The sequence below is a fragment of the Pararge aegeria genome, chromosome 19 (assembly GCF_905163445.1).
Source record: "Pararge aegeria chromosome 19, ilParAegt1.1, whole genome shotgun sequence".
Lineage (NCBI taxonomy): Eukaryota > Metazoa > Arthropoda > Insecta > Lepidoptera > Nymphalidae > Pararge > Pararge aegeria.
In genome coordinates this window covers 9749955-9777045 of record NC_053198.1, presented here as the reverse complement: position 1 = coordinate 9777045, position 27091 = coordinate 9749955, and the positions used below count along the sequence as shown (strand labels likewise).

Below are 27091 nucleotides of genomic sequence, written 5' to 3'. Positions count from 1 at the left end.
TCAGAATGCAGCCTCAGAAAGAGTTAGCTAGGTAACGTTCACTATGTTTATAATTTACCTACATATTCTCAGGTAGAACCGGTTTTGTACCCACATTTCCGAAGACCGCAATTAGTGTGTGGCCTGACGCTAACAGGATCGCTTGTTACCTAGTAGTGTTACTTATTTATCGTGAGTGGCTAGATACATACATTACCTACGCGTAAAACGCCGTCTTACTTAAACATGTGGGAAACGCAAGCGGATTTGGATTCTGTTCTTTTGTAAGTACAAATATCTTATATTTATCTACTTATACCTTATATGTTTTATCATAATGAGATTCTTAATTTGGCAAAAGTTAAGTTGTCCTTACTGTTGTCTGTACAAGAAAATGCCGGGTTTAATATTTTTACATATTTGCACATGACATGAAGGGAGATGTTAGGTTAAAAAATTGAAAAAACGTCCAAAAGAATTGCGTGGGTAGGTATGCTATTCCGGTATTCGCCTTGCATATTGATGGGTAGGAAGCTCATAATTTAGGAAGTCTGCACGCTTCTCTAATTTGGGTGGATGAGCATAAACGATTATTGATTATCGTTATTTTTTGTGTGATGAATGTCATCATCTGATGATGCATTCATAGATTCTTTCGGACTAATTTGTCAGGAGGTTGTCAGGCAAAAAAAATCGTTTCTCTTACTTTCTCTCTGTCTCTTAATATGTGTATAATCTGTAGTTTTTAAGCGGCATCGTGCCGGAACGCTAAATCGCTTGGCGGCACGTCATACTCAGTACGCACGGCTTAAGCCTTCCTACAAGACAAGACTAGAGAATATTCAGACATTACAACTTCCGACATTTTCCTCGCCGGGCACCGAACCCGAACCCTTATAGCACCACAACGCTAACCACCTGTGCCAGGGATCCAATATTATCTCATATCGTAGTGGCCTAGTGATATCTACTAATTAATTAGAGTATCAATCAGAAACTCTAATCTTCTGATTGATACTCTTACTGCTGCTGATAACATGTTAAAAGTTGTAACAGGCTCACCGAGGATGGTGTCGTGCGTGAAGCTCGCCAGTAGTTCAGTTCAAAAGTTCGACGACATACGGGGAAACCTAAGCTAGTGTGAACTACGCGAATTTCCTTACTACTTACTCCGGGTTGCATTGAGACAGTAAATAAATACTTAAGCTAATATTTACCGTGACTGAGACTGTCTTTCCAGAAAATCCCAATTAGTAGATACTTATATATTACTGTTGCAGCTGTTGCCCGCGACTTCGTCTGCGTTTGATTTTGTTTTGAAAGTATTCAGTATCGCTAAGCCTTAAATGAGTATAGTAGTATATATATATATATAACATGTAACTGTCAATTAATTATAGACAAATAATTTGTAATAAAATGAAATTGCGACTATAATTAAAGATCTAAACTATCCTATCTCTTAAGTTGGACCAGACTGCTCACGGTGTGCCAATTTAATTTAAAATCGGTTAAGTAGTTTAGGAGTCCATCGCGGAAGATTTAGACCAGAATTTGAACCCAGGAACTTGCGATCCATAGATGCCGACTACGGAATCAAAGTAATAGTTAAGGTCAAGATAATGCTTAATAATAGTTACTTGTTATTAACTCTACATGCATCACATTAAGTTAAGATAATTACTGTTTGATGATAATGGTTTATCTATATTAGGATTGGTAAAAATACCACCGAACTCTTATTAGATTGGAAACAATTTTAGTCATGTTAGATGTGCTGTGGGATCTTTCGATGTTAAGTTTCTAAATAAAAAAAAAAGGAAAATGAGATTAGATTTTGTTCGATCTTTATTCAAAGATCCTTTTAAAAAATTTTGTACTCAGTGCTTAAGGTAAGTTAACATTGACTTATTTAAGCAACTATTTGTAGATTATAACTATTTGTATATGTTATAAAAATTTCTTAGAAATTTGTATCGAATTTTGGCACTAAATTGGGTTTTAAACTTACGTAAGTTTAATCTTATTTGATGGATTAAACAACACACACGTAGGTACACAATTTCGTACAAGTTTTTTTGTGCTGCGAAAGTAATCTGTAAGTATGATGTAATTTTTTGAATTTGCCCGAACATTGAATTTGTTGCAAGCTGTATCGAGTCCGGGTTATCTAAGGTGACGGACTGAGCAGTAGTCTGTAATCATCAATGAGCTTTAGATATCAGTGGAATTTTCGCTATTTGACAGTCCACTTGTGAGTATGGCGGCAAAAGTGATTTCGGGAACTGAGGTCGCTCGGTATGTCCATAAATATATTTTTTAATTTGGATATAGATAATGCTTGTATGTTTTGTAAACTGACTGATATATATTCGGTGAATTGATTTTCAAACTATTTCCAAAATGCAGTAGCAATTAAATTTTGACTGTACTATGGATTGATACACTTCATCCGACCCACAGAAAACATTGGCTCAAGTTCCCTTCTTTAAATATTTTATATCTCCCAATATTATATTATGTTGAACGAAATCGAATATCATAAAAATACAAATGTGGTACATTTGTTACACTACCTGAAATAAAAAATTGCTCTACTTTCTACCAAAAATACATTTTGAAATATAGCATCTATTGTACAGTATTATTGTAGTGAAGTATTTACCGATTAATCATATAAATGAATTAATATTTATCAATGCAAAAGTACCTTTATTAAACATTTAATTTACTTAAGATTCGCGGGTCGGTAAATAATTGTTACATATTGAGTTTTTATTAAGACATTCTCATCTATACCCTACGTCCATGAATCCCGCTTATAATCAGGCGTTAAGAGCGGGTATAAAGCAAATAAAAATCAAATTTCACCCGCGCGCCTTACTATGTAATGCTACTCGGCAGTCACCGCCCACCGCACGCTCGGATTTTTTGGCACAGTATGCAAAAAATACAGAGAGAAGGTAAAGCTTTGGTCTTACACGCTGGGCTGGATGGCTTTAAAATTTGTGACAATAGCCGAAACCGAAAGCCAAATATATTTGCTTTCGAAGCGACGGGGTATTATACGTACTTATATTATGTCGCACTGCTGGGGCAGTCCAACTCTCTTAAGAGAGGTATAGGTAGAGCTTTGTTGTAGGTGTGTTTGAGAGTGTAGCTGATTAACCCAAATTATTTTAACAGCGTAACGCGGGCTTGTCGGCGTGCCTCGGAATGGGGCTCTGCCAGGAAAAGTTTGATTCTACAATTTGTGAATTTGTTTTGATGTATTTTTAAAAGGAACCCATTTTCCTAACTTGTGTAGGTACTGGAAACAGGAAACCTCTTGCCAGAAAAAAACGCTTACGCCCAGCATTGGTACATTAAAAAACTGAGGATTTTCCTTATAGTTTTAATGCCCACTAGTAATTTTTTTTTTCCACTAGATCTATCGAAAATGACCTGCGCCAGCAAGTGTCGGAGATGCGCCGCTTATCTGCGAGCTTCCAGCCTCGCATGGCGATCGTGCAGGTGGGCGGCCGAGAGGACTCCAACGTGTACATCCGTATGAAGTTGAAGGCGGCTGAGAACATTGGTATCCTGGCCGAGCACATCAAGCTACCCCGAGACTGCACACAACCGGAGGTGAGGCTCGCAAGGCTTTTAATTTTTAGGGTTCCGCACCCAAAGGGTAAATCGGAACTATTATTAAGACTTCTCTGTTCGTACATCTGTCTATTTGTCCGTCTGCCATCAGGCTGTATCTAAGGAACCGCGGTAGTTAGACAGATGAAATTTTCACACATGATGTATTTCTGTTGCCGCATAACAACGAATAAATACTAAGAAACCGAATAAAATAGATATTACGAGTTTTTTTATAGATAGACTTATAGATTTAGTTTACTTATTTACTTAGACTTTACTTTTTATAGATTTTATGGTAATTGGTAGATACGTCTATTTAAACGACACAAAGTACCGTCGTAAATATGCTCAGCTGAAATTCTGTTAGTTTCCCTGACTTTCTTTTGTAAATCCTTAAGTATTGTTACGTTTATCTCCGCGATAAGCTGAAAAGCATGTTTTAAGTATTAAAAGTACCTATATATCATCCTCAAGCATGAAAAAACGTGTTAAGTATTAAAAGTATATATCATCCTCAAGCTATTATCGTGCCTCTGTTAGGTCTATCCTACTTAATAAATCTCGATCTACCGTGACGACTCACCCGCCTGGCGCCTGGCTTCCTCTAAAATCGGTCTATCAAAAATACTCTTCAAATCCAACTTAGAGGCCTACGGGATCGTTTAAAGCGTTTTTATCGAGGGTGCAAACAATAATTTTCCCTAAGTATTTGTTTATGTATTTCCTTAATTTAATCATCCTCCAATAATGAACAATGAATACAGGTATTCATTGTGTTAAAATTTAATTTGATAGTGTAGGTAAACTTTTGGATCTAAATGTATTTATTTACATAAACGACTTTACGATGTTTTTCATAACCGCGATACCCCTTACAGCTGACCTTAGCTGATATGAGCCGAAGCTGCTAGTATCACATGATCTTGAATTGTTTGTTGTTTTCGTTTTATGTTATTGTATTACGCCGAACAAAGCGATGTTATGGAATTGGTCAAACCTAGATATTATTATGACACTAAATATATGAAATGAATAATATACGTAAATACTTATAATACTCGTATATAGATAAACACCCAGACACTGAAAAACATTCATGTTCATCACACAAACATTGTCCAGTTGTGGGAATCGAACCCACGGCCTTGGCTTAGAAAGCAGGGTCGCTGCCCACTGCCAATCGGCCGTCAATCGGCTGCCAATCGGCCGTCAATATTAATTATATATATTTATATATAATGAAGTGTTGATAGCGGAGTGGTTAAAGCATCGGCCTTCCGTTGAGACCGAGTTCTAGCCCCGGCATCAATCACATTTCGGAGTTTTGTGCGTTTTTAATTTAAGCTACTTAATTATCACTTTAAACGGTGAAGGAAATATCGTGAGGAAATCTGCATGCCTGGTTAGATTCACATGCTCTTGAGAACATTACACGATGTTTTCCTTCGTGCTGGACATAGGTCTTTTTTTGGGAGTTCCAAATACCACGGTCTTGTGCCGCTTGGTCCATCCGTCTAACTTGTCGGGGTCTACCAACGTTGCGTTTACCGGTGCGAGGTCGCCATTCCAGCACATTCGGACCGCAACGTCCACAGCGCATTGCTATTTAAGCACCTCGACTCATATAACTTGATAACTCCGGTTCTTCTTCTGATCTCTTATTTCCTGATTTTATCACTGTTTTCTTTATTTTAGCCTATATTTACAAAACATCTTTGCGTAGCTCCTGACCAAGTTGGCGGCCTTAAACGATTCGCCTCTGGTGCACGGCATCATCGTCCAAATGCCTGTCGACTCCATACACTCCATGGACGCTCACCTCATCACCGATGCAGTTTCACCCCAGAAGGACATTGATGGGTATAATGATCATGATTAATTTCTATGTGCAGCCAACACTCAGTAATAAACCAGCATTATGCCAATATCTGGTTCTTAAGATCGGTCAAACTCGAGAATTTTACATTGCCTAATTTACATTGCCCGTACTCGAGAATTTTGTATTAGCTCGATGTTGACTTACGAATAAGGAGGAGGTTATCAATTCTTTTTTTGTCTAAATATGCTATCACAGAACTCTATCATTTATCATCATCATCATCATGTCAACCAATCGACGTCCACTGCTGGACGTAGGTGTTTTGTAGGAAGTTCCACAATACACGGTCCTGGGCCGCTTGCCGCGTGACTCTGAGCTCTTCTTATGAGGCCCATAGTTAGCGACCATGTCTCAGTTCCGTAAGTCATCACTGGAAACACGCACTGTTCGAAGACTTTAGTCTTCAGGCACTGAGGGATTTTGGACGAGATTGAAAACGAGTGTCATTTATAAACTGATTTTAAAAAGATGTTTTTTTTTCATTTGGTATACTTTCGATGTGGTTCCATTTTTATCAGGTCAAGATCTATTCGAAGTTACCTGGAGAAAGAAGGGAACTCTTCAAATATAATAAAGCCACGTCTAGCGATTTGAGTAACTTGAGCATTTGCTTTCGAAAAGTATCATTTGGTCAATTGAAACTGTTGGTAAAAACCACCGATGGCCACAGGAACTATGCAATAATAAGTATTGCACAGGCTGCGATTCGATTATGGTAATAATAATAATAATTATTAACATCTTAAGAAGCTTTCGCTTGGTTGTTGGATTAAGGGTCAGATATAGAAGGCAGTAGTCCTTGAAACGGCGCGTATTGTGAGGAGGTTCCTCACTCTGGAGGCCTAACTGCCGGTTGCACTCAAAACCCCGCAAGCGGCGCTTGGAGATTTTTTCTCATACATTTTTAAATGTTTTTTTTCAAGCATAGTTAAGAATTAAAAAAAAATTAAAATCAATAAATTGTAGATAAATATAATTATAATATTTCAAAGTATGATAGAACTACAATGTCTAGTTCCTTCTTACCTTTTTACCATCAAACTATCGTATCGTAAGATGCTAAAGTTTCGTTAGGTCGTACGAAGCGCTTTGGTTCCCCGTTTCTTAAACTAAAATTACGAGTAGTGAAATTCTCCGAGCGACAAGGAAAGATAGCTAAAGAAGTTGATGAAGAAGTGAAGTAAATGCACACCGCTAGGATCTGGAATGCCCTTCCGACTTCCATTTTCCCCAGTGCCTACAATATGAGTACTTTCAAATTAAGAGTAATAGGCATCTAGGCAAGCGCGCTCCACCTTAGGCTGCATCATCGCTTACGATGGTAAGCGGCGGTTGCAGTTAAGCGCTCGTCGATAAACATAAAAAAAAAAGATTGACGTCAGTTTTGATCTCCCGACTAGCTAAAAACTGTTTGAATTCATTAGAAAAAATTCTGATGAATTGAGAACCACCTCCTTTCTCTACGTCTACGTCTACGTCGGTTAAAAATAGGAAATTATATTTTATATTGCATGCATATATAAAGTACTACCCATGCATATATGCTTGCATGGGAATTACTGTACCCATGCAATTATTTTATGTAAGTATGTTCACATTCTAAGTTCTTCAATTTTATTTTTGTTTTCAGCCTTAATACTATGAATGAAGGGCGAGTTGCCCTCGGCGACATGACAGGTTTCATTCCTTGCACGCCAGCTGGTTGCTTGGAGCTCATCAAGCGTACGGGAACTACTATAGCCGGCAAAACTGCCGTAGTTCTGGGTCGGAGCAGAATTGTTGGCACACCGGTCGCTGAACTGCTAAAATGGGAGCACGCCACCGTTACTGTATGCCATTCGAAGACGAAAAACCTAAGTGAAGTGGTTAGTATTTAAAATTAGGGCTTTAGATACCTAGATACTATTTAATTCACATTTATTACTATTTTTTTTATTTTTCATTTGAAGTTTTAGACAGAATAACGGAATACTATGACAATTTACTGGCTCTTTAAGAAAACATTAAGATGAATTTAAGAACTCCTTCTCATTGTGGAAGGAGACCCGTGCCCCGTAGTGGGCCGGTTATGGGTAGGTATGATGAAGAAACGAAAAACTATAATATGTGTTACCCATATAAATCATTTACATGATTTGTTGATGCTGAACTTGCTTGTTATATAAATCAAAGCCTTTTGCTTAAGAATATACACACACACCCTCTCACACAAACAAAAACACACACTCACATGCGTACCTTGTATAGTAAATAGGTCGTAATTTTGTAAACAAATAATCGTCTGTATAACCTTTTGTATATCGTCGTACTTATATCATGTTTGTTTGTATACGTACATTTCTTTTACATACTGTAATTTGTTAAGTCTATATTTTTAATTGTAATGTAAGAGTGGAGTATGACACAGGGGTAGAAATACTACTTCTTAAAAGAAGGCTTCAGCGAAATATTGAGACTACCTACATTTTTTTAACGTTTTTTTTTAAATTTTTATCATCCAGCTATACAATGATTTGTTGTAGACCAAGACAGCTGACATCCTAGTAGTGGCAATAGGCAGGGCGGAGTTGGTCCGTGGTTCATGGATTAAGCCAGGCGCAGTTGTCATCGACTGCGGAATAAACGCAATTCCTGGTAAGAATTATTTATAGAAACTGACTCGTTAAAAAAATCTTTTTTAAATACCTATTGGATTTTTCGGTCAAGAAAATCTTAGTTCCGTAAAACATCGAGTCAAGGTCAAGTTACGAGTAACAGGTCAAGTTCGATCTTAAGTATTGATTGACCGATACCTGAGAACATGTTCTAAGGTTTGTTAATATATACCTACCTTACCTATATTTATATACGGTACCTTTGTACCAAGCCGCAGTTGGGAAATCGGTCTTGACTGTCCTCTTGCTTCGGAGTTAGGATAGCACGTTAACAGTGGCATGCATAGAGGATATGCACAGGGTATGCGGACGATATAAAATGAATAAAATCTCCAGTACGACTCATAAAAAACTTAAGTATAGGCATTTTAAGAGTTATAAAAAGCCTACACTTAAGTATTTATAGCTCGTACTGGATATTTACTTAATTCTATATCATCTGCATACCCTGTGCATACCCTCTATGCACGCTACTGAACGTTAAGCCATCATCCAAATTATAATCACTAACATGGGTAAAACGCTTAAAGCAATCTAGACCGCAGAATCAAGTCCTTTACCTAGCGGTGGAATAAGTTCAATTCAATTCAATTAAATTTCAATTAAATTTCAATTAAATTCAATTTTATTTATTAATTTGCTGATACAGGTAAATAGGTGTTACAGGAAAAAAATTTACAATAATAATAATAATAACAATCCTTTATTGCCATACACTATTGTTAACACAAGATTAATAACTAAAAGAATCATCAATTAATATTAACAATATGGCAAATGGCCGCAAACTCAGCCTTATGCTGCGCATTAGCAACAATGCTCAGCGCTGATTTTCAGTCTGCACCAGTATCAGACTGAGCAAACAACCGCGACGCCAGAGTAAATTTAAGAAAGAAATTTAAATAAAAAAAAAAAAAATCCAAATAAACTGTAAAAGAGAGCCAATAAAACTAAAACTAACACAAACTTAAATTAAACATTTACAGTAGGTAAATAAAAGTAATTAAAGAAAATAAAATGAAATTGTAGAAAAAACAAAAAATAAATACATAATTATTCCAAACAGTACTCATTTTGCATAGACAAATCTCGCTGCTTCAATTTGTAAGCTAAGGTATAAATTTTGTAGCTTGTGTTTAAATACTATTTCGCCAAGAATATTATCACATGTACGGAACGGAGGAGGAAGATCATTCTAGATCTTGGCCGCAACGAATCGAAAGCAGCCCCTGAACCCTGCCATTTTGTGTTTAGGGGTGGCTAGTTTCCATTTATTAATAACCCGCCTTGTATCATTATCTCTTTGCCAGTCCAGTTTCTCGTACAGGTACGGTAGACACTTACCATGCAGTAACTGTACCACGCCAAATTGGCATGCAAATTGTTTTCAGGGTAGTGTTTAAAATTTTAATTTGTTACTACTAGGTACAATTAAGATATTGGCAATTACAATGTTTATAATAACACAATACAATTAATAAAATAATAAATTACAATTAAGTTTATATGGGCACATGTCAAATAATACAAATAAATTAATAATTACTAACAAATGCCATTTTAAATATTCATCAATAGTATAAAAAGAATGTCGATTTAAATATTGAAATACAATAATCTTTTAAACATTTCACGTCATTTATTAGTGGCTTCATTTCGTCAGGTAATTTATTGAATTTTTTTTATTAAGTATAAATGTGAGAATGATAATTTATCTACTTACCCTCCTATTTAAGTTATATATTGAATGCAAAGGTAAATGACCATATTTTAGTATTTCTTACTGATCAGTGATGGACCACAGTTTCTTTTCATTGTTCTGTCCTGCTGGTTCCACCACCTTCATGGTTCTACTCAAAACAAGAAATTCTTATAGTTTCGTCCTACGAGTACATTATGTTACCCGTTCGTTAGGCAGTCGAGAGGTCCTCGTGAAATCATAAGTCATTCAAATATCTTTTGTAGAGATTTCCACTCTCAACGTATGGTACTGCTCGTATCCAGCGGTAGGTACATACTGTGCTGTTATTTCGTAGTAACTAGAAAGTCATAAAAATTGTGATTTAGGACTCAGAAGAGCTATAAAATATGAAATAAGTAAACTTTATGTGTGTTTTCCGATATTTTAATCACGACTTCACTAAGATGATAACGATTATATTTGTTTCAAGAACGTCTTAGGTTTTTTATTTATTTTTTATTAACTATACTTTTATTAAAATTTACAACCACTAATCAAATTAGTTCTTATTAATTTAAAGAACTTAATAATTTATGATTTACTATTATATATTTGACTTTTCCTTTTTTACAAATTTTCTCACAGAATTAAAAACATACAGAACCCTCATTCCGTTGACGGCCGATTGGCGCAGCGACCCTGCTTTCTGAGTCCAATGCCGTGGGTTCCATTCCCACAACTGGAAAATGTTTGTGTGATGACATTAATGTGTTTAAGTGTCTGGGTGTTTATATATATATTATTCATAAAAATATTCATCAGTTACCTATCTTAGTACCCATAACACAAACTACGCTAACTTTGGGACTAGTTGACGATGTGTGTATTGTCGTAGTATATTTATTTATATTTATTTATTCAGCCATTACCTATTGCATGCAGTGCAGTGTGTCCAAAAACAGTGAAAACGTCGTCTTATTTCGCACCCGCGGAATGTTGCTTGCTCAACTAGCAAACTATTTTCCATTTTCCAATTTTATTGTAAGCGTCTGGAACATTAGAGGTATAATAATTACTGTCGACTACTAAATGGTATGAACCGACTGACTCACCACCTGTTCGAGCAACTCTACTAATTTGGGGTGGTTTTTGATGCTTCAATACGAGAGGTGCTTCTGTATGTTCTTAATTCTTTGAACACCTAAAAGAAACAAGCATTAATTGAATTATTTTTATGGAACTAGTATTTTACAAGTTCATATCACACAACATGGTATGTTGACATTATGCTTGTCTTTGTCTTTGTCTTTTTTCCCTGAACCTGAGGTAAGCAGCTGAACAAACGGCGACAAAACAGCAAACAAATGTTTACAAAATATTTAACGCGTTCAGTGATAAATTGTACAAGCAGGCATCATTAGCACATAATTATGTCCACGCTCACAATTGGTTCATCTCGAACTTTTTATATCTAAACAATTTCGTGTTAGCGTGATAAAAATATTAACATTAATAATATATAATAGATACCTATTTCAAAACTAAATCCAAAGGTAAATAAAAACGTGTAAAATTGTGTATTGTAAATAAAATAAAAACCTGTTTCGCTCTCTAAAAATAAATAAATTACCGACGTATCTATGCAGTGGTTAATCAACTATTTAAATTAATTAATTTGAGTTAGAGAACTTTCAGACAAACTGACATTGCCGCCGCTTGATGATACTTATCGCTTAGTAAGAGCCGCGTATGAATTTTCATCTGTTAATTTCTGCGTAAAAATGTCGTATTTCCTTAGGTATACCAAAACTGGAGTAGTGCTTACTAGTGTTCCTTTTTCGAAATCCGTTCTGCGATAGTATTATTCCACTTTCTTTTATACTGATTGTATTCGTACCCACTGCGGATTGAGTTATCGTTGTAAATAAACGAGTTAAGCTAAGACGATGGACGTTAGTTTTCCAAAGTACTGGTACGATTGCATTGCAGAAAACGCTTTGATACTTCCTCCATGAAGTGAACAGATGACTTAAAACAAGTATTTAACAGGGAGCCGCGGAACACAATTGGAATAACATCGTAGGAACTGTCAAGCCCTAGAAAAGACCACCTATGTATAGAAATGGATGTCAATCGTTAGATGATGATGATGACTCTTATACTAACGATTATATAAAACGGCCGGTATACAATTGACGGCCGATTGGCGAAGTTTTTAGCGACCCTGCTTTCTGAGCCAAAGGCCGAGGGTTCCATTCCCACTACTGGAAAATGTCTGTGTGATGAGCTTGAATGTTTTTCAGTGTCTGGGTGTTAATATGTATATTCTAAGTATTTATGTATGTTATTCATGAAAATTTTCATCAGTCATCTTAGTATACATAACACAAGCTACGCTTACGCTTGGGGCTAGATGGCGATGTGTGTATTGTCGTAGTATATTTATAATTAAAAAAAAAACAAAAGTATCTGGGATATTAACGCACTGTCTACAGACAGCAACGCTGTTCGTCTGTAAGGGCGTTTACCTAAATTATCAAGTATTTTTTAAAGTAAACGACGTATATTCAGGTCTGAAAAATATACTTACCTAAGTTGAAGTCTAAGTACTATAAAAATTAACTTTATTTTTTTTTATTGGCTAAACCTACCTAATTAATATAATGCTTGTTTCGTATTGAACACTTGCGCTAACAATGAAACACGTTTCTAGACTAGAGAATTCACTTTGATGAGACAGACTACATGTTGCATGGTGATAGGTTGTATAGGATTTTTTGGGCATCAAATACACCCTGAGTAGTTCTCAGAAGTTATAGTGAAGTGCTTATAGGTCACGGTTAGTTAAAAAATCTTAATATTTTAAGACCAAGGCGAAGTCGCTCGAGTTTGGACTCCTAGTTGACACTATGTCCACGATAACATCAAATAAGTCGCATCGAGCCGCTGGCATCGCAATACCGTGGAATTTGGAAACCTTTGTGATGTGATTGATGTCAGTCATCTCTTATGTGTGTTCATATAAGTTGATAATATTTATTGGCTATTTATATTTGATATTTAGTGTGATATTTTCTGGTTATTTATATTTATACTAGTAATATTATAAAGTTGAACAGTTTGTTTGGTTAAACGCGGAACTGGAAAATTATTTTTGCGTTGGATAGTTCATTTATCCAGGAAGGCTTTGCATAAATGCAATGGAAGTCATAAGTAGCAGCTAGTGTTTTATATATATAGCCTAGTTAGACGTATTGGCAAAGTGTAATCTCTCTCTGGGTATTTAAATAAACAAATGAATAACGATAATTTAAAAACAAATGTTAAAATCAGATGCATCCAAGAAATCCGGCCAGCGTTTGGTTGGCGACGTGGCATACTCGGAGGCAATAGAAGTAGCGTCGCACGTAACACCGGTGCCCGGCGGAGTGGGTCCGATGACCGTTGCAATGCTAATGAGGAACACTTTGATAGCTGCAAGGCGTCAGCTAGAACGTGCTACAGCATCTGTGTGGCCCCTACAGACCCTGCGTCTTAACACGCTTACCCCTCCACCCAGGTAAATATATCATTAACTTTTCCCCATACTTTAAGATATTTAAGCCCGCAATCACGAGCTGCACCGGCATTAATTTTGTCTGCGTAAGTACGTAAATTAGCTATATAGCTCGTTTGTCAGCCCGAAATAAAATTAAATGCTGCTCTCTCTAAATCTCTGTAAATACGAAATATACTAATAATCAGACCGATTATTGTTGTTCTAGTCAAATTATCATATGTCTTATCAAATCTGAGCCTGTTATTTTACAGTGACATCGTCATAGCACGCTCTCAAAAGCCGAAACACATCAGTCAACTGGCAGAAGAAATCGGCCTTTTCCCCAATGAGGTTTCTCAGTACGGCAACACAAAAGCGAAGATATCGCTTTCCGTACTGGACCGCCTGCGGGATCAACGGGGTGGAAAGTACATCGTCGTTGCTGGGTGAGTAATTTAAAAATACCATATATATATACATATATATATGTATATATAAATAAATTAATTATTTATTTGATTATCTCTAAAATATAATTTTTATTAATACATAACTATAACCTAAAATAAACTATTTAAAAACTAAATAAAATCTAAAACGTCCTCGAAACCACCGCAGCGAGGCACAGTTCCTAAGATGCTGGCAGCATTGCCCCTCTGGATGGCCAAACTAATTCGTTGGCCAAGGTAACTGCCCGCTCTAGGATCACCGGTAGACTCGATAACCCTTTTCGATAATTCTTTGAAATGGGCTCTTGCCTCCGGACCCCACGGTCCCAAAGTCTCTAATATAAATAATATATATATATTAATTAAACTCAATAAAATTGACCACAAAAGTACCTACTAGTAATATATTTTACAAAATATATATTGATCTATTGAAAATTTTGTTATAAAAAAAAAAGCTTCTTGGAGCCAGAATTTTAACAATATTAACTAAAATAGAAGCAGCTGTTACTTTGCAGAATTCCATGATAATTATCTTAATTTGCTAATAGATTCAGCAATTATTAATTGCACCGAATTGTACTCTCTTGCTGTAAATACTTTTTTTTCTTTGGTGTACAATAAAAGTGTATTCATTCATTCATTCAAAGTCCACTTCTCTCCGCACTTGCTTAGAGAGTAAAGATTGAAGAAATTATAAACTACACAGTACTTCAACGTAGATTCTCCTGCTTCTCGCGGTGTATAGCAAATATAACTTAATGTTCATTGCCAATATTAACACTTAGCTATCGTTTTCCTTTGAATTTTAATTATATTTTACGCAGAATAACACCTACTCCACTGGGCGAGGGCAAGAGTACCACTCTTCTAGGGTTGGTGCAAGCTCTGGCCGCTCACCGTGGCCGCAACGCGTTCGCTTGTATGAGACAACCCAGCCAAGGACCAACTTTTGGCGTCAAAGGCGGCGCTGCTGGGGGTGGTTACTCACAGGTACAAAGAAACCCACCATTATTAATAATAATATTTTTTATTTTGGTAATTATGACCAAATTTCAGTTTCTACGCTATTACTAATAATTATACATTTGTACATATCTTTAATATGTTATGGTTAATATGTTCTATGTTATATGTTTATTTTATGTTAATTAAGTTTAAATCTTAATATTTCACTAATGTTTGTGGTACCACCTACTTATTTCGTAAAGCATTTTCTTGTATGCCTTTGGTTGCCTGGAAGAGATCGCTATTTAGCGATAAGGCCGCCAAATTGTACGTTCTACCTTATTGTGCTGTAGTATTTGTATCTCTGTACATTTTCTCTGTGGTGTATAATAAATGTGTTTTAATTCATTCATTCAAAAATAACATTAGATAATAATATAAAATATACAATATAATTACCACTTACAAGTCAGAATTTCTGATTTGTAGATTAAAGAGTGGTCCATCTATTAAAGCCTTCAGAATGGCGTTACTGCTTACCCACGCTATTTTTAGAAATGATGCTATTCGTTTTCTTCTGATAGCAAAAAGTAAACAGTATGAGCCCTCGCGAACATTTCAGGTGCAATATGATAAGTCCAGTAGCATTCTCAAACCATCAGTACTCGTAGGGAGTTAAGGAATGCCTGTGCATATTACAGCGTACCGCCAAAGCCCTACGCTCTCAAATTACATTATTAGTTATAAAGATAGATAGATGATTATTACACAGAAATTCATAGGAAAAAAACATAAACGAGATACAATAATAAATTTATATAACCATTGGTATTCAAAGACGGCCTTATTGCTGATCTTTACTAGACATGGGTTGTCTAAGGAAAGTTATTTAAGAGTATAAAGGGTATTATTAAAGAGGATATAGCGGCGCAATCCATATGTATATACTTATAATAAAAACTGTAACTGAATATATATTGAAATTGACCGGGAGATAATTTATAATCGATACAGAGTCAAAACAGATTTTTATTTTATTTTTGTCTGTCTGTCTGTCTGTCTGTCTGCGTGTGCGTGTGCGTATGCATGTGCGTGTGCATCTTGCTAACGCAGTATACCACGTAAAATAGTAGTAGGTACAGGTAACTACGATGTTTATTATGTTAGCAGTTTTCATGGGTTGATATCCAGATTTCCAGAGATTTTTAAAAATATCTAAATCCACGAGAAGGCGCGGGCATCAGCTAGTATATGAAATTAACTGATTATAAATAAAACTGGTAAAGAGTATGACGTGCGAAAAGATTTTTGAAGATTTCGAAGTGCTTTTTTTTTTATGAAACTTTTTTTTACCTAAATCATTGACGCTAAACACTTAGCATTTCGGCAATATACTATACCGCGTAGGACCATATGAGTGGTTTGGTATAGGTTTAATAAGCTTAAAAGCTACCATACTTCTTTATCTTAAAACTGCTTGGTTACTAAGCATCAGGAAGATTGCAGTACAAGCGCTAATTCTTAGTAATTTTTAAAAATATATCTTAACAGGTTATACCAATGGAAGACTTCAATCTTCATCTCACGGGAGACATTCATGCTGTTACTGCGGCAAATAACCTCTTAGCAGCGCAAATGGATGCCAGAATCTTCCACGAACTCACACAAAAAGACGGTCCGCTGTATGACCGTCTTGTACCAAAGATCAAAGGAGCGAGGAAGTTCTCCGCCGTACAGCTCAGAAGACTGAAGAGATTGGGTATCAACAAAACAGACCCTGATGCTTTGACGCCGGAAGAAAGGACCAAATTCGCTAGACTGAATATCGATACCACAAAAATTATGTGGAACAGAGGTAAGTTCTTGATATTTATAGGTGATAAAGGAAATTGAAGTTCTAACGGCCGATTGGCGCCATTCAGTGGGCAGCGACCCTGTTTTCTGATCCCAAGGCTGTGGGTTTGATTTCCACAACTAAAAAAAAATTTTGTGTGATGAAGTATGAACAAGAATGTTTTTCAGTGCCTCTGTGTATATTATAAGTATTTATTACTAAAGTCTAAATTGAAAATTTATAAAAATATTCATCAGTGATCTTAGTACCCTTATAACAAGCACCCCTTACTTTGGGGCTAGATGGCGATGTGTGTGTTCTCATAGTATATTTATTTATCTTTTATTTTAAAAATTAAGTGTTACCTGATGCCCATGGAATTTTTGATTAGGATAATCCATGGCATAGAGATATTTTCCTACGCTATAAACAGCCCACGATGACTATACTATTTATCAGTATTTGATGATTTATTAAGCTAGTAAATATCATGGAATAAAAGAAATATTCTTTGACTAAAATAAAATTGATTATTTTTTGTATTATTTAACTATAAATACGTACCTACTTAAGTTCATTAACTCGATACAACTGAATATGATTGAAAATAAAATATTTATTTGCAGTTGTTGACCTAAACGACAGATACCTCCGTAAAATAACAATCGGTCAATCCCCCACCGAGAAAGGTTTTACACGGGAAAGTAGTTTCGATATATCTGTAGCATCCGAAATTATGGCTGTGTTGGCCCTGGGCAAAGATGTTGAGGATATCAAGGAGCGACTGTCTAGTATGGTGGTGGCATTGGACAAGAGCGGCAACCCTGTCACTGCAGATGATCTGGTGGGTATTATCATTTTTATAAACCGTATTTATTTTTATTGTTTTTGTACAGCAAGCAGTTGTTTTATTTTGTCGGAACACCCGATCACCCGGATCGGGTGTTACCGCTGTACTCTTTAATCATAAAATGGGCATGCGCAAATGTCTACGCATTCCAGTTAATAAGTAATTCATTTATAGGTTTCTTACTTTGAATAAAATTCCATTGGAGGATATATAAGTTCAGTTTCGTGCGGAAAAAATCATGTTCACAACGAGAAAAACCTGCGTATCTTTCACGCAGCTTTTTCCGCACGAGACCAAAGTTGGTTGTACAGATGCAGTGAACTTATTACGATAATAGCATGTTAAATCAATGCACAGATGTTACATAGGATGAAATTTTAGGTACTAGAGAAGAAACACTTTTTTCAATTCGTAATTTAAAAAAAACCCTTCTCATTGTGGTAGGAGACCCGTGCCCTGTAGTGGTCTGCTAATGGGTTTATATGATGATATAAAAAAAAACAACCAAGTGTAATTTAGGAATAAAATTACTGAAATTTTCTTTATTAAAAAAATCCTTAGGGAATGACTGGTGCTCTGATGGTGTTACTCAAAGACGCGTTCGAACCGACCCTGATGCAATCTCTGGAAGGTACCCCGGTGCTGGTACACACGGGGCCCTTTGCCAACATCGCGCATGGATGTTCTTCAATCCTGGCGGACAAGATCGCCATGAAACTCGCCCGGGCGGACGGTTATGTGGCTACTGAAGCTGGATTCGGATCTGATATTGGTAATTATCTCATAATCTTTTTGTAGATAAAAATAAAGGCTAATTTAATAAACCAGGGCATGAGCAGAATTAAGTCCTATATTTTTTTTTCGGATGTACACCTCTGGGCATTCTGGGAAAAAAATTACTGTAGTAAAAAATTTAATGAAATCTCATAAAATTGACAGTAATTTTATTTATATCCCTACTAATATTATAAATGTGAATGTAAGTTTGTTTGTTACCCTTTCACGTGAAAACTACTGAACCGATCTTCATTAAACTTTTAAAACATATTCTTGGAGGTATTAGAAATAATATAGTATACTTTTCACTAAAAAAAAAAATACGTAAGATAAAAAAATGTTTGTACTACATACCTAGTCATAGTTACATAGTGGAACATAGTGGTTATATAGGTGTAGACTATGTAGCAGTACGCTGCCTCCCAAAATTACGCGGGCGAAGCCGCAGGGCACATCTAGTCTAGATATATTTATAGAATATAATTTTATTCATCAATTAATGAAAGTCCACTGCTGGACTAAAGGCCTCTCCCAACGTCAGCTGCTGATTTGTTCATAATCATATGAACCGATAGACGTCCATTGATGGCTATACTTAGTATTTTTAGAGAGTTTCAAATTACACAGTTTTATGGCGCTTTCGTGCGTACCAGCGCGCTTGATATCTTCTATCCACCTAATTGGGGTCTCCCAAAACTCCGCTTACCAGTGCAGGGTCGCAATTCCAGCACCTTGGGACCTCAACGTCCACCGTCAGTTCTCAGAGCTATATGCCTTGACAATTGTTACTTTAGCGTCGTAACTCGTTGAGCTGTGTCGGTAACTTTGGGTTTTCTACAAATCTCCTATTTTCTGATTTAATTACGAAGAGATACTCCGAGCATAACTCTCCATGCGCCCGCAGAGTTACTCTGAGCCTCGTACTTCGTTGAACATAGAGTTAATTTTTTGTACAGGTATGGAGAAATTCTTTGACATAAAGTGCAGAGCGAGTGGTGATACTCCGCACTGTGCGGTCATAGTGAGTACGGTACGCGCTCTCAAGATGCACGGAGGTGGTCCCACAGTCAGCCCGGGCTTACCGCTGCATGACGTTTATGTGCAGGTAATAAGGTTTTTGTTTGTACATATACCTTCCTTTTATTGCAATTTGTTTAGTTTATTTTAATTGTAACGGGAAGAGCGGAGTCTTCTGTCACATGGGTAGTAATATTACTCTTTAAGAAGACTTTAGCGATATATACCACTTTGTTTCTTATCGAAATAAACTTTATTATTTTTTATTTTTAATATTAAAATCGTTGGACGTATATGGTCTAAGTTAAACACTTGCCATTTTGTCGGAATGGTTCCGCTACGTTTTTCCACGACATTCTGACATTTTTAAGGTGCCATCACACTTCAATTGACAGCATATTTGTAATTTCGGGTCGTGAAAAAAAGGCAGTAATGTTTATTATGACATTGATTAATGAGGCGATTAATTATGGAAAACCTATCAGCAATTAAAATTACGTACGCCTTATTTGTTCCTTACTTGCCTTTTAAAATTGATTTGATTTGTGTAGTTTGCGTAAATTTATATTTGCCTTAACTTACTATCGTATATAACTTAGAATAATGAAATAAATAGTGAAAACTCTATTGGCAAATGTAAGATCTATATACTTAGTTTGTCCACTGTATAAGCTATTTGTATTCCAAATAAATAACAAAAGAAAAAGTACCGAAGAAGAATCTGAACCGATCACGGTACTTAGTTTTTCTCCTTTAATTATTATTAAATATAGTTTAGGTTTTTGATCAAGTTCTCTCATTCTTCAATAATCAGTTCTCTTATAGAGCACAAGTAAGATTAAACAGTAAAAAAACGATATATTATGTTACAGGAAAATTTGGACTTACTTAGCAAGGGTTTGTGCAATTTGGGTAAGCACATCAGCAACGGAAACAAATTCGGTGTACCAGTAGTGATAGCTGTTAATAGACACGGGTAAGAGGCTCACCTCACATCAATATAAACAACAACTTCACGACAAACTGTATTTCTAAAAATCAAATTAATTGCTATTGAAGTGAAAATTCTTTAGAATCGTTGTGATTTCAAACCGGATGCAACTGAAAAAACGACAGGTAAGAGACACAAATACAAAAGGATTCAGCCGGCGAGAGAATGAGATAGATCACATATTTTTAATGCATGTGTCTGCGCCTGCGTATTAGGAAGTTTTAGTATAAGTGTGTTGATTGTTGATGAATTTTTATTTGTGGCAATATTTTCATCTCCTTGATAAATTAATTTTAAAGTTATGCCAAAAACTAAAGTTAAAAAAAAAACCGCGCACGCGCTGCACTACGGAGTTATAGTGTATTGCTTTGTGTTATAATAATTATTGAAGGGAAATTAGAACCGTTGTGATTTTAAACTCGATGCAACTCAAGGCTTCACGATCAAGAAAGAGACAGATTTATAGACGACACACGTATGGGAGGAGAGTTAAAATACATTACACATTTTGTTTTTTTAAATAAATATCTTTCGAAACGGCTATGAGAATATGTCGTAAAGTGCATATATTAAATACCGCTAGATGATAGAGTTTTGAGATTTTTATAGTAATTATGGAAGCCTCATATGCTTATACACCAGCAACCATGCTTTTTGGAATGCTGCTTTCTATCTATCTATCTTGTAATGAGGCCCGCTTCAGCGGGTGCACTTCGACCCTCCAGGATCTTTTGTGCTCGCCCCGTCCTTGTATCCCCTCACCCTAAATAGCTTCAAATATCCACTCTAAGAGTTTGATTGAAGCTTTTAGGTTGGAGGCACAGTAATTCCATTTCATGACCAGACTAGTAGGAACTTCTAAATGCCATGTTTTTAATACAGACATAACAGATCATCTACCCTTACTACTTTCAATTCAAGGATCCCCAATACAACGAAAAATTGACCAGGGTTTATACACTAGGACCAAAATTGACTATGACGGAATTAAAAATAGCTTAGAGCATTATGACTGGTCTGCTTATTTATCTATTAGGGATGCAAACGAAGCAGCACAAGAACTTACCAATATACTACAAGAAATTATCCTAAAGTTTACTGATACCTTTATAGTATCGAAAAGAAAAAGGCCACTTAAACCGTGGATCACGTATGGTATAATCAAATGTTTTAAAAAACGGGATCGACTACATTTAATTGCAAAAAAAAATCCTGAAAATGGGGAACACAAGTTAAAATAATTATAAACTACAGAAATATGTGTAAAGAAATTGCTAAAAAATTAAAAATAAACTACTACCAAAATAGACTCCGGCAACACAATGGAAAGAATAAACCTACCTGGGATATACTTAAAGACATATGTCAGTTAACCTCTCAAAAAACCACAGCTTCCGATTTATTTGGTTTAACTCCAAACCCAAAAGAATCTCTAGATATAGTTAACAGTTTTTTCACTAGCGTAGGAAGTTCACTTGCCGATGAAATATTAAATAATATAAATAAATCTGAAGAACACATAGTTTCTCTACAAAAAACATGTGCCCATAAAGGGAATTCAATGATGCTAAGCCCTACAGATCCAAAAGAAATTAAAGGTATTCTAGGCAACCTAAAAATACACTGTGCCCCTGGTGATGATGGTGTATCCTCTGGACTTTTGAGAAAGTTTCATGACATCTTATGCTTCCCTATTGACCATCTTTGTAATCTTAGTTTAACATCAGGTACCTTTCCATCAATATTCAAGCAAGCTATTATTATCCCAATTTACAAGAGTGGTGATAAAATGACTGTATCCAACTATAGGCCCATTTCGCTTTTAAAAGTACTAAGTAAGGTATTAGAAAAGGTAGCTAATAACAGACTGTTGAGCTATCTGGAAAACCATAACCTGATATCAAACAAACAATACGGTTTCCGGACGAAAAAGTCCACCGAGGATGCTGTAATATGTTTATCAAATATTGCAACCAAGCACATGGACCAGAGACTCAAATGCCTAGCAGTATTTCTAGACCTCAAAAAAGCGTTTGATACTGTTTCAATACCTCTACTTCTACGGAAAATGGAGTGCCTTGGCATACGGGGAACGCCACTGGCATGGTTTAAGGACTACCTTAAAGGAAGAAGCCAAACAGTCAAAGTTTTGGACTACACTAGCAACACCCAGAAAGTAACACATGGTATACCTCAAGGGAGCACGCTAGGCCCTACACTTTTTTTAATATATGCCAATGAAATGTGTGATTTAGAATTGGATAACGCCCAAATAATTGCATTTGCCGATGACACTGCCATAATATTTCATGGAAGAACATGGGAAGAGACCCGCAAGACAGCTGAAAAAGGACTAGCGAAGATTAGAAAAACACTGGAAAACAATTTACTTACTATAAATGCCCAAAAAACTAAATACATTTGCTTTAGCATCACGCCAGCTACCCAACCGCCTACTAATTTCACACTCAAATTGCACTCTCTTCAGTGTACCACATTGGAATTCCCACCAAATGACTGCTCCTGTGCAATTCTCGATAAAGAGTCTTCCATGAGGTATCTAGGAGTAATAATCGATGAAAATCTAAACTGGCACCCCCACATTACAGCCCTTTCTAATAGAGTCAGAAGACTTATTCCAGTATTTAGAAACCTCCGTGATATTGTCGATAATAAATTGATTACACTCGTTTATAAAGCGCTGTGCCAATCTCTTCTGATCTATTGCATATCAGCTTGGGGAGGAGCCGCTACCACGCATATGACTGAGGTGGAAAGAGCTCAAAGAGCTATTATAAAGGTCATGCTTACTAAGCCCCGCAGATTTCCTACAACTGAACTTTATACAATTTCCAAACTTCTTACAGTACGGCAACTGTATATCCTACGTAGTATTACACGGTACCACCGGACCTATCGAATCCAATCTATTAAAATTTCTCCCCGTCGTCGACCTACAATACATATTCCTCGAACAAACAGTGCATTTGCACAGCGTCAGTTTTTGTACTTAGGGCCATTTTTATATAAAAACATTAATAAAAAACTAAAAATAACACATTTAAATAATTACAATGTTACAAATAAACTCAAGAATATGCTGAGTCATCTAAATTATCAAGCTACCGAAAATATAATTCGTTCGTTAAGGTAAATTAACTAAATATGTATAATATTTTATAGAATATTAATTTGAATAAATAATAAATAATCACCCACACACATGCACGCACACACACACAAACTACACACACACACACACACACACGCATGCTCACACACACACGCATGCTCGCACACACACATAAACACACACACTTATGTACGTATTAAATACGGGCACAGCACATATGGGAAGACACTGACCCCCAAGACACGGGATATCCTAGTTTGGGGGTCCAGGGTAATTTTAGAAAAAACATTGTACTTCTAAGCAAATAAAAACTTTTTATTATTTATTTATTTAATCTTCTGGTTGTGGATAAGCCACTCCCAAGAGGTCCAACCGCTTTCTAGCCAATCCGTCGCATTCACAAAGTAAATGCTCCATGGACTCGACGTCCTCGTTGCAGGCCCTACATGTAGGGTCATCAATTATGCCCATTTTGAGCAGCAGTGTCGAAGTGTCCTGTTATGGCCGCTATGGCGTATCTTGCCTGTCTCCTACTCAGTCTGTTAATCTTGTTTGGAAAACAAGCTCAAGTTGCGCCCAAGAATTTCTTGGAGTGCCTTAGAAGCTGCTTTACGGCAGAAACAATCATGGGGGTAGTAATTCCCCGGACGAGCTTTGTCACGAATAGCTCTAATACTTACTACCAATAGCTATTAATACTATTTCTGTCGATATGTTATCATAATAATATTTATCTCAATAATAACATTCTGCGGATACATTTATTTATTTATACATTACTTTGTTTATCATAAGAAAAAATGAAGACCAATCCGAACGACGTTGTTATATTTAGTTTTAAAAGTGTGTTTTATTTTGTGTTTTCTAATTGCAATTATATTTAGGCCTACTTGAAAGAAATGATCATGACAAAAATAAAAAAAGTTTTAAAAGTTTTTTTAAATTTCACCAGAAATGACACCGAAGCGGAACTCAACATGGTCAAAGAGTACGCAATGAAGAACGGCGCATTCAGTGCAGTCATATGCAACCACTGGGCCAAAGGCGGTGCTGGGGCTTTGGAGTTAGCTGACGCTGTGATCGCTGCTTGCGACTCTTCCTCTACTTTCGAATACCTCTACCCACTGAACATGTCCATCCAGGAGAAGATAAAGAAGATCGCCGAAGAAATGTACGGCGCTGGTCAAATTGAATATTCTAATGAGGTTTTGGAGAAGATTAAGGTGTTCTCTGAAAGGGTAAGTCATAAAATGTGCTAGACTTATGACGAAAAAACTGACTGACTTACTGACCGGGCGCTGACGTGAGTACTACGGTCATAATATATAAGTGGGAGGTCCCGACAATCCCCGGAAAACATATTTTTTTTTACAATCTTGTGAAAGTCTTCGGCCGTAGATAGTTACCATCTTACCACAAATTATGAAGTATATATACTCATGGAATTTACTTATAATTTCAATATATTATTGTAGTCTTAAAATGTTTGGATGCATGTCTAATCTATTCACAACAAACAAACAAATAAATAAATATACAAAGACGTACCGCGTAGCGTTTTAGCGTTCAAGTATTGCTGCGTAGAATATAGCCAGGGGTATAAAACCTCTAACAGGTTAGCCCGCTTCTATCTTAGACGCCGTTATCACTTACCAGAGGAGATTGCAGTCAAGGGCTATTTTGTAGTGGAATGAAAAAAAAATATTAAAGGGGCTGCGAGGTCCAACACTAAAAAAATCACTATAATCATCATTTTACAGGGTTACGACAAACTGCCCATCTGTATGGCCAAGACATCCAACTCTCTAACCGGTGATCCGAGCGTCAAAGGCGCGCCCACGGGCTTCACTCTCCGAATCAATGACATCTTCGTATCAGTGGGCGCCGGCTTCGTGGTGCCCATGGTGGGTGAAATATCTAAAATGCCCGGCCTCCCAACTCGACCCAGCATCTACGACATTGATCTGAACACCCAGAGTGGTGAAATTGAAGGGCTTTTCTAATTTGAATTAAAATCGTTATTTTTATATATAAAAATCTATCTGTGAATGTTGAAAATGTTTATCCTTATTTGAATAACCAATTTTGTTTTATTAAATTAATATTTTCTTAAAAGGTTGTATTATTTTATTAAGTCAGTCTTTATATTAAAAAAAATAACAAGAGGTTTTAATAATTCCGTATCTTTTTATTTTGTTAAGATTAAATAACATTACAATTATAGAAACATAAAATATACACCGACGAGGCCCCAAAACTCTTAAGCCCCGAGGGCTCCGACTAAAACCTTGCGCTATTTACCTACTGTGTTTTCATAGCTAATTATGATGTCGTCCTTAAGATACCCATAAGATTTGCACGCTCGCAATATCCCTTAGACCGCCTTCGCACACCCAAACCATTTTTAACTTTCTCTATTGTTTGTTTTTATTGTACTTTTTTTTATATACTTCGACAATACACACATCGCCATCTAGTCCCAAAGTAAGCGTAGCTTGTGTTATGGGTACTAAGATAACTGATAAATAATATACATAAATACTTATTAATATATAGATAAACACCCAGAATCTGAAAAACATTCATGTTCATCACACTAATATTGTCCAGTTGTGGGAATCGAACCCACGGCCTCGGACTCAGAAAGCAGAGTCGCTGCCCACTGCGTCAATCGGCCGTCTAATTTCTTTTGTATTTTTTTTGTGTGTGTAATTAAGAATTCAATCAAACCTTACGATTGCAAGTATAGTCTTATAAGTACTAAGGGTAGGTCCGAATGAAAGCGGAGCAACGTAAAGAGCCGTAAACGTAAACAATTATCGGCCGTCGCCGGCTGCATGTGTATCTGCACATGCAGCCGGCGACGGCCGATAATTGTCGCTCCTTAGGTGTTCGTACTTTTGACACAGTATAAAGAAAAGACACAGTAAATTCGACGTAGTATATGCTGATATAGTCTAGACAGCATCGAGACTGTCTATAGAGGCGATGTAAGTCACTGACTTCTGAGGCCAGTAGGGTTCGTGTCTCGACTTTCTATAGCGGCTATGTAGGTCTGTTACTATTGAGGAGGCCAGTGAGGGTCCTCCGTCGCCCAGCACAATTCAGCATTTCCAGTACGATTGCTCTGTCTAGATGGCTTCTTCCATCTATCATCATCGTATCAACCGATAGACGTCCACTGCTGGACATAGGTAGGTCTTTTGTAGGGAGTTCCAAATTCCACGGTTTTGTGCCGCTTGGATCCAGCGGCTACCTGCGACGCGCCTAATGTCGTCCGTCCACCTCGTCGGGGGTCGACCAACGCTGCGTTTAACAGTGCGGGGCTGCCATTCCAGCACCTTGGGACCCCAACGTCCATCCCTCCTCGGAACTATGGTTATTGATTAAACCAAACTAGAAATGGTTTCCGTTCGTTTATTTTAATTAAAGTATAAAAATAAATACATGGTGCAGTCGGTAGGATATCAGGTACACTCTACGTTTAGTCCTGCCGTATTGGGGTTTAATTTCAAGGGAATAAATATCAATCAACAACAACACAACAAAACCACGCCAGTTCCCGCCGCTCTGCTATACTTCCCACCGCCACCTCCGCTCCGACCAGCACTGTTGTCGGAGTCGTGGTCTTAGGAAACAATACAAAATCGGCTATACCACAACTCTCTAAACTTAATGAGCTACAGACCTGTCTGTGTTATCTTTTTAACAATATTGTCTGGGATATATTG

At 36.6% G+C, this 27091-nt stretch overlaps 1 protein-coding gene across 2 annotated transcripts; it reads left to right on the top strand.

Moving 5' to 3' along the window:
• Positions 1-80: 80 nt before the first annotated feature.
• LOC120632380 (C-1-tetrahydrofolate synthase, cytoplasmic) lies at positions 81-25475 on the top strand. 2 transcript variants are annotated; one of them, XM_039902239.1, is made up of 15 exons: positions 81-263; positions 3408-3606; positions 5333-5469; positions 7119-7353; positions 8011-8122; positions 13157-13382; positions 13634-13807; positions 14638-14803; positions 16310-16613; positions 17219-17436; positions 18004-18214; positions 19176-19324; positions 20109-20212; positions 24313-24598; positions 25121-25475. In XM_039902239.1, exons 1-15 carry the CDS (start codon positions 226-228, stop codon positions 25361-25363), a joined length of 2802 nt encoding a protein of 933 aa, XP_039758173.1. In that variant the 5' UTR covers positions 81-225; the 3' UTR covers positions 25364-25475. The 2 variants fall into 2 exon arrangements, with proteins under 2 accessions (XP_039758173.1, XP_039758174.1); XM_039902240.1 differs by lacking the exon at positions 81-263 and adding an exon at positions 2212-2277.
• The last annotated feature ends 1616 nt before the right edge of the window (positions 25476-27091 follow it).

Excerpts from the sequence above, each read along its gene's own strand:
- LOC120632380 (XM_039902239.1), top strand. The coding sequence starts at position 226 with ATGTGGGAAACGCAAGCGGATTTGGATTCTGTTCTTTT. Across the intron at positions 8,123-13,156 it reads CGGAATAAACGCAATTCCTG|ATGCATCCAAGAAATCCGGC; the intron begins GTAAGAATTATT and ends TGTTAAAATCAG. Across the intron at positions 19,325-20,108 it reads TGCATGACGTTTATGTGCAG|GAAAATTTGGACTTACTTAG; the intron begins GTAATAAGGTTT and ends ATTATGTTACAG.